Source organism: Diadema antillarum, unplaced genomic scaffold (assembly GCF_040938485.1).
Source record: "Diadema antillarum isolate AM-2024a unplaced genomic scaffold, OU_Dant_1.0 seq00001329_RagTag, whole genome shotgun sequence".
NCBI classification, from domain to species: domain Eukaryota; kingdom Metazoa; phylum Echinodermata; class Echinoidea; order Diadematoida; family Diadematidae; genus Diadema; species Diadema antillarum.
The window spans coordinates 375185-383614 of record NW_027272099.1 but is presented as its reverse complement, the minus strand read 5'-3'; the positions used below and the strand labels follow the sequence as shown (position 1 = coordinate 383614).

At 38.3% G+C, this 8430-nt stretch overlaps 1 protein-coding gene across 1 annotated transcript in view; it reads left to right on the top strand.

Moving 5' to 3' along the window:
* Window positions 1-438: 438 nt before the first annotated feature.
* Window positions 439-8430, top strand: part of LOC139708376 (plexin-A4-like) — a 38973-nt gene continuing 30981 nt past the window's right edge. Inside the window, exon 1 of the mRNA XM_071620328.1 lies at window positions 439-1142. Coding sequence (XP_071476429.1) covers window positions 1079-1142 — 64 coding nt within the window. The 5' untranslated portion in view covers window positions 439-1078. The remainder of the gene's footprint in view (window positions 1143-8430) is intronic.

Sequence of the window (8430 nt, the reverse complement as noted above, 5' to 3'; positions counted from 1 at the left end):
CTTTTTTTTTCATGTCCTACTCACAATATCATTAAAGATGATTTGCATTCAATGGGAACATGGACATCAGATGATTGTGTATAATGTGAACATCTACACAGTTATATGGTTTATTTTCTTTGTTGAATTGCAGGACATCTTTGAGATTTCCCGTAGTATTTTGTGAGGCCTGGATTAAAATGTCCTTCAGAAAAGTGTCACAATAGATGGGTCTCAAATTAACAGGGCAGCCTGCGCGACTGCAGGTTTGTGTCTAGGGTTTCTTCTAACCTTTCATGGTCCATAACCTTCAATGTGGGCACATTGTCATTAGCTTGACCACTCCCACAAAGGCTAACCTACAGTATTATCCATTTTCTCTCTTCATATTCAAGATATGGTTTGGCATGGTGAGCTATATGTGTGTAATATGAACAGAGAAAATTAGACAATGTGAGGTTGGCCTTTGTGGGAGTGACCAAGTTATTGGACAGGCAGCCATTTTTAAGGTTACGGACCATAACAAAGTTTGACGAAACCCTAAACACAATCCCTAAACACAAACCTGCATTCATACAGGCTGGCCTGTTTATTTGGCCACTTTCTTTGACAAATCTCATCCATTCTGTGAGACATTCATTGTTTCTTCGCGATGACACTCAAACTCAGAAAAAGTGCAATTTGTCATTGTTGTCTGTAAAGTTCATGTGCTCAGTCATGCATGACATTTGTCAACATAATTAGGTACCGACGGAAAGAGGAAGAGTTCTTCTTTCCTCGCAACTAACATTGTGTTCTCCAAAGCTGACAATTATGAAATTATAATCTGCCAAAGTTTGATTACTTTTTTGATGTATATGTTATATGCGCTGTATTTTTTACCTATGACTTACCACCAAAACAGAACAGAGAAGATATGACGAGCAAACATGTGTTTCAAATTTGTTATTGACAAACTACATGTATATCAGCAAAGTATAGATAACATGTGCTCATGTAGCATCACTTATACATCATTTTACAATTTCTATCTGTTCTCTTTTCTCTTGCTTTTACAAATTGTTCCGTGAAGTTCTCCTATAATGCAGTTGTACCCGACATGCCGGTCAGAATGTATGTGCAGTGGAATGGCGAAAATGTTGTGGATGACGATGGTCTTGAGAGTAAGTGTTACTACAAGGGTTGTAGTTACATGTCAGTTGCAAAAACTATTTATGCCATGTATTTTGCAAGTATGGTATTTCGCAAATTATTATTTCTGAAAATAGAATGTCACTTGTTATTGAGGTTACTTGTGAAGACCACAGTAATGAAATAGAGAGGTAAGTGTAATCCATTTTCTACAGAAAGTTTATTTCCTACCTTGGAGACAATATACAGTGTATATAAGAAGGCAATATTTTTGCGAGTTATTTAGTAGTTTTGCATTGTAATTTCACACACGAAAATAAAAGCACTGCAAAATATATGGTGTACATGAATTATATGCAATCATTTGTTTGTTTGTTTGTTTTGTTTTGTTTTGTTTTTGTTGTGTTTTAATTTGCATGAGCAATCAGAACAAGCATTTGAGAATACACAAACAAAATGACAAAATGACCAATGCCTGATGATTATCAGTCCTTCAAAGAAGGTCTTCGGGTTCTGTCTCAAGGCATTCCTCAGTTGTTTGGTGTTGAGAGAAATCAACTCATTCAAGTACATGTTGATTTGTGTGCCAGAATGAGCATGCATTTCAGTTGGCAGCCAAATTAACATGACCTCACTCTCTTGTGAATCACAATAGATACTGTCAAACCTGTCGTAGTGGCCACCTGCCTATAGTAACCACTTGCTTTTTTGTGGTTGCTACAACCCCAGAAAGAATGCAGTCTCCAACATGAGGCTTAATTGGCTAATAAACAGTTAAATGGCTGTCAGCAGCCACCAAATATCTCCCCATTGGCAATATTTCAGTGTGTATGTAACCACAGAAACACAGATTTGACTCTATCTACAGCATACTACATTGTATTTCATATATTTCAGGGTTTCTGCACTTCTCCAGGGCCAACCAAACTGTTAACCTACAGTATAGATAGGGGAAAAATGTGTTGAAAATAATGAATACCAAAGTAACAAAATATTAAAGAAAAAAACTAAACATTTTTGGACAAGAGAAATGAATATTTTATGTTGAAATACTTTGCAAGGGAGACTTGCCTTTAGCAACATGTGTTTATACAGATATTTTGTGAAAGTAGCAAATTAGCCACCAAACTGTCTGTAGGAATTACCTGTGTATAAAGGCCAAGCATACACGTACATCACATATTTCCTTGAGTGCTTGCTTGCTAATTGTAGGTTTTACAGATATTCATGTCTTATAAGTATGATATCAGGGGCCTGTTTCATAAAACTTTTCACCTGAGAAAAACTCAAGTTGATTTTTAAAAGAGTTTTTTTTTTTTTCTGTGTTAAAGACAGTGGCAGCATCATGATAGTAAACCTGAGTTTTCAGTCCTTACAAGAGTTTTTTCTCAGGTTAAACGTTTTATCAGAATTACACCTTTCATATTTTGTATATTATGCTTTACGACTTAAAATTCATCTTCTGTTTATAGAAGTGAAAAGGTTTTTTAATGCATTACTTTGTTTTTTAACTTTTAATCTTTAATGCAGTTCCCATGTTTTATATCAATCTGACTTTGTGTCTGAATCACATAGTGGGGTGGCTTAGTGACAAATATACTGATAATCGTGACACGCCGGACAAAAGTGTCATTTTTTCCTCAGACATTTGTATATATGTGAGGATCAAAATTAGGGGGTGCTCCAAGAAATCCGCTAACAGAAAAAATGAGAAAATGCCCTTAATTTGTACATAATAATAATGTCTGAATTCAAAGACTATACACAGGGCATTCGCCAGGTTTCTGTACAATGCAATGCAATGTACATGGTTGCTAGTCTTAAAATTCAGACCCATAACACGACATATTATGTGCATGTTTACAGTAATACACCATTTTTACTGGTTTTCCTATAGTAACAGGTGGTTAGTCTGTGTTGCAGACCTGAGGGAGGTGTGTTAGAATAGTCCAGTTTTCTTAAGCACCTTTTCATTAAATAATTTGATATAATTTCTGGTAAAGGATTTTTTTAGGACTGTCTACCTCCTGTAGAGAAATGGCAAAGAGTGACATGTGACTCTGGCTCAGATACTTTAAATCTTGGGCAATGACTGAGCCAGGTGTAGGACTCTGTCACAGCTCATTTTTTTTCTCCCAGAACTACTAGTTTACCAGTAGAAGAGCTGCATATTCCATTGAGAACTTAAGGTTTTGGGTATTGCCCTTCATATTTCCTAACAAATTTAACCCGTTTCCTCCAAGATTGTGTGAATTCCATAGGTTTAGCGCAGGGATTACCTGGTTCCCGTAAGCAATTTTTATAGTCCGCACTTCCCCTCTCTATATGTTTCTTATTTCTTATGGGGGTTATTCAAATGTTTAAAAAGGTTAAAAGTTTGTTTTCATAGATGAAGTTGAATTTAGACAATTTGAATATTTCTAAAAATATATCGATATTTGTCATTTCACTCATAAAGACTTAAAGTGGTTTGAATATTTTTGGCCTGATAGCTATGTATAGACATGTTATTAAAAAGTAAAAGCAATGTTTGATTGGTTCACATTATCCAAAGAGGGTGGAATGTAGTTGGCTGGTGAACAAAGTCTATGGGGAAGTTTAAAAAGTTGATAGAAATAAAACAAAATCAGCATAGAGCAGAATCTAAATCACAATATAATATGACAAAATTCCCGACCCCAAAGGCGGTTGATTCTATGATGCTTGATGTAAAAATACATTCCACCCAAAATACATGTGATTGATAGGAGGAAAAAGTATAGTACATTAAAAACAATATAGTTCAACTAACCCCATTAGTCCAGCACCATAATGAAATGATTGTTAAGTTTTATCGCCTTGTCAATTGAAGATGATGTTACATAATGACAATTATCAAAGTCAGCTAGATCTACTAGTATATCAAGAAACCAAAAAGAAGGGGTGGGTGGGGTGGGGAGAGAAGAATGAAGTAAGTTATTTGTATCCATAGGCGTACCCAGGATTTTTTGGAGGGGGGTGTTCAGTGGCGTACCGTGGGTCAAGACATTGGGGGGGGGCGCACCTTATGGAAGCAACATCAGAATTGCATAACTGTACAATTAAACGCGAGCGAGCGGAGCGAGCGAGCTTGAAAATTTTGACATTTTACAGTCCCCAAACTGCCGTTTGTAGCCATATATGATAATATATGTATATATATTTGCTTTGGAAATTAAGGGGGTTGCACCGGGTGCAACTGCTGGCAGTTGCTGGCAGTAACATCAATCCTGAGAATGGCATAACGATTAAATGCGAGCGAGCTTGAAAATTTTGACATTTTAAGTCCCCAAACTGCCGTTATGGCTGCTATATTTTTTCGCTTTAGAAATTAAGGGGAGGGGGCGCACCGGGCGCAACTGCTGGTAATTACTGACAGCAACATCAGGAGAATTGCATAACGATTGAATGCGAGCGAGCGAAGCGAGCGAGCTTGAAAATTTTGACATTTTACAATCCCAAAACTGCCATTTGTAGCTATATTTTTTCGCCTTAGAAATTAAGGGGAGGGGGTGCACCTGGCGCAACTGCTGGCAATTACTGACAGCAACATAAGGAGAATTGCAGAACGAAATGCGAGCGAGCGAAGCGAGCGAGCTTGAAAATTTTGACATTTTACAGTCCTCAAACTGCCGTTTGTAGCTATATTTTTTCGCTTTAGAAATTAATGGGAGGGGGCGCACCGGGCGCAACTGCTGGCAATTACTGACAGCAACATCAGGAGAATTGCATAACGATTAAATGGGAACGAGCGAAGCAAGCGAGCCTGAAAATTTTGACATTTTACAGTCCCCCAACTGCCGTTTGTAGCTATATTTTTTCGCTTTGGAAATTAAGGGGAGGGGGCGCACCGGGCGCAACTGCTGGCAATTACTGACAGCAACATCAGGAGAATTGCATAACGATTAAATGCGAGCGAGCGAAGCAAGCGAGCTTGAAAATTTTGACATTTTACAGTCCCCCAACTGCCGTTTGTAGCTATATTTTTTCGCTTTGGAAATTAAGGGGAGGGGGCGCACCGGGCGCCACTGCTGGCAATTACTGACAGCAACATCAGGAGAATTGCATAACGATTAAATGCGAGCGAGCGAAGCGAGCGAGCTTGAAAATTGTGACATTTTACAGTCCCCAAACTGCCGTTTGTAGCTATATTTTTTCGCTTTGGAAATTCGGGGGGGGGGGGGGGGGCGCACCGGGCGCAACTGCTGGCAATTACTGGCAGTAACATCAGGAGAATGGCATATAACGGTTAAATGCGAGCGAGCGAAGCGAGCGAGCTTGAAAATTTTGACATTTTACCGTCCAAAAACTGTCGTTTGTAGCTACATGTATATTTTTTTCGCATTGGAGGGAGGGGGCGCCCGGTGCGCCCCCTGGATCCGCCACTGGTAGTCCAGGGTGTCGGTTTATGTTCATGATTGGGGGAGGTATGACCAGCGAGGGGGCGTCGAAGTGACCAAGCGGGAGAAGGATGTCCAAAATCTGCACTTTATATAGAGCATCCCCTAATTTGTTTGTGTTTGTGAGTGTGTGTGTTTCATATAGATGGAAAAGTTAGGAAATAGCCAAGGTCAAGTCATATTATTGGCAATGCAAGGCATTTTAATATAGACTAGTATGTAAAGCAACACTGCAAAATCAATGATCAAGCTTTGATAGCAAATGTGTACAACCTATCAAACATTGCGCAACATTGCAGCGACTCTTTTTGCCATTCCGATATTCTGAGTACATGCGCACATCCTGCTTGTAGTCAAAATGCCAACCAGGAATCACGCAGAATCACAATCTTTTGTCGTCTCCGGGCTTTTTGAACAATGTTATACCTCTTTAATAATATGGTTAAAAGAAATCTTAGAAAAATATTTTTTTTCTTGATCATCCTTTCATGTCGATTTCAAAAGCAGTTTACTAACCCTTGAATTACCATTTTCGTAGGTTTTTTTCTTTCTTTTTTCTTCTTTTTTTTTTAATCAGCGGATGGGGGGGGGGGGGGGGCACGTGCCCCCCCCCCCATGCCCCCGTAGTTACGCCACTGTTCCTAGACCTAGATATCTAATGAATTTTAGGCGCAATAAAGTCATCCAACCACAATTTGTAGACTCACACTCAGTTATCTTTCAGTTTTAACATTCAGACATTGAAAAAATTCATATCTACTATTACTAAAGATTACCAAGTCCATGTGCTATTACTAATTACATTGAGTAACAAGTAACTTGCTACTCCCAGAGCTTCCAGAGCTTGCTGCTTCCAGTAGGCTACTATACTGACTGTACTTGGTAGTCAGTGGCGTATCTAGGGAAAACGGCGCCCGTGGCAAGCGCGAAAATTGCGCCCCTAATTTCTGAAAAAGTGTTCAACCCCAACCCAATCCCGGTAGGGACTTTAAAAAAGTCCTCATGATATGCTTTTTGAAGCACTTAGAGGGGTCTTTTGAGGGTGATTTAAATGTATAAATAGGCAACCCTAAATTTTGATATATTTTGGCGAGCGAGCGCAGCAAGCGAGCCGAAAATTTTTATATTTCAGCTTTATACATAACATGGAATTCTTGCCATTTTTGGTTATTAAATCTTCGAATTACAATTCTAATCATAGTGGCGGCCTTATAGATAACGATTTATACCAACAGTGTCCAACCCCATCCCGGTAGGGACTTTAAAAAGTCCACATGATGTGCTTTTTCAAGCACTTATAGAAGGGATCTTTTGAAGGTGTTTTAAATGTAATATAGATATTGAAGAATTTTGGCGAGCGAGTGCAGCGAGCGAGCCGAAATTTTTTGTATTTCAGCTTACAAAACATGGAATTCTTGTCATTTTTGGTTATTAAATCTTCGAATGACAATTCTAATCAAGATATAGTGACGGTCTTATAGATAACAATTATATACCAACAGTGTTCAACCCCAATCCCATCCCGGTAGGGACTTAAAAAAGGTCCACTTGATATGCTTTTTCGAGCACTTAAAAGGTTTTTTTTTTTAGGGTGATATAAAATCTGATAAATTTTGATAAATTTTGGCGAGCGAGCGCAGCGAGCGAGCCGACAATTTTTGTATTTCACCTTACAAAACATGGAATTCTTGTCATTTTTTGGTTATTAAATCTTACAATTCTAATCAAGATATAGTGACGGCTTCATAGATAACGATTTATGCCAACAAACTAAGGACTTGGAAAAATACTCTGAATTACTATCCGAGTGAGTGAGCCGAAATTTTTATATTTCCACGTCATCATTACGTTTTGTTCTTCTTATTCTTTTTTTTTGATAAATTTTGGCGAGCGGGCGCAGCGAGCGAGCCGAAAATTTTTATATTTCAGCGTTACAAAACATGAAATTCATGTTTTGTTTCTATCTTGTTTGATTTGGTTTTCTGTTTGCGCGTCAGCTTCGCGCGCGGTGCAGTAACGTAGTATTAACACGTACTGTACACGAGTTCTTTAGTGCGTATGATATTATGTAACTCCATAATGTATCATCATCCACAAAAACATTAAAACAAGGAAGAGAGAGAGAGAGAGAGAAAATGAACGCAAAAGAAAGGAAAGGCGGAATTCAAAACGGAAATAAAAGCGGTAAAGACAGCTTTTGTTTCATTTGTCAACATCTAAGCATTGCTGAAGAGGGGTGTTGAGTAGCTCAAACACCTCCTTTTTGCCCAAGGGGGGTGTTTGAACACCTTAAACACCCCCCTTTTGGCAAAGGGGGGTGTTTGAACACCCAAAACACCTCCCCTCGGTACGCCCTTGTTTGTATCTGTAGTTTTGGTTTTCAGTATATTCATTTTAATTTCCTTAATTTCCGTTAGGTCATCATGGATTGGAGCATTTGTGTACTAGTAATCTGCCAGGAACAAACACAAGAAAAACTTAAAGGTCCTATATATACACTTTTGGGAGAGTGACTTGAAAAAAATGTTCAGGATATCACATTTTATGCATAATATGTGTAGGTCTGGGGGCATTTCATGAAGCATTTTGTCCGACAAATTGTCGGACCAATTTGCTCTCTGCCAATCGGATGCAAGGATTTCTGTAGTTTGTAACAGTTTGTCAGAAAAATATCTGACCAAACTGCTTCATGAAATGCCCCCCTGTTGTATCACAAGACATCCTACCATATACAGTTTTTGCAATCAAAGCAAACATATAAAGAGATATCAGTATTTTTCTCATTAAAGCATAATTGCGGACGGTTTAGTCTGGAAACATGTTATCATAGAAATATTGTTCACATTTTGTGTTATTAACAATACTTAACATTGATTATACAGATTCATTTTTTTTACAGAGG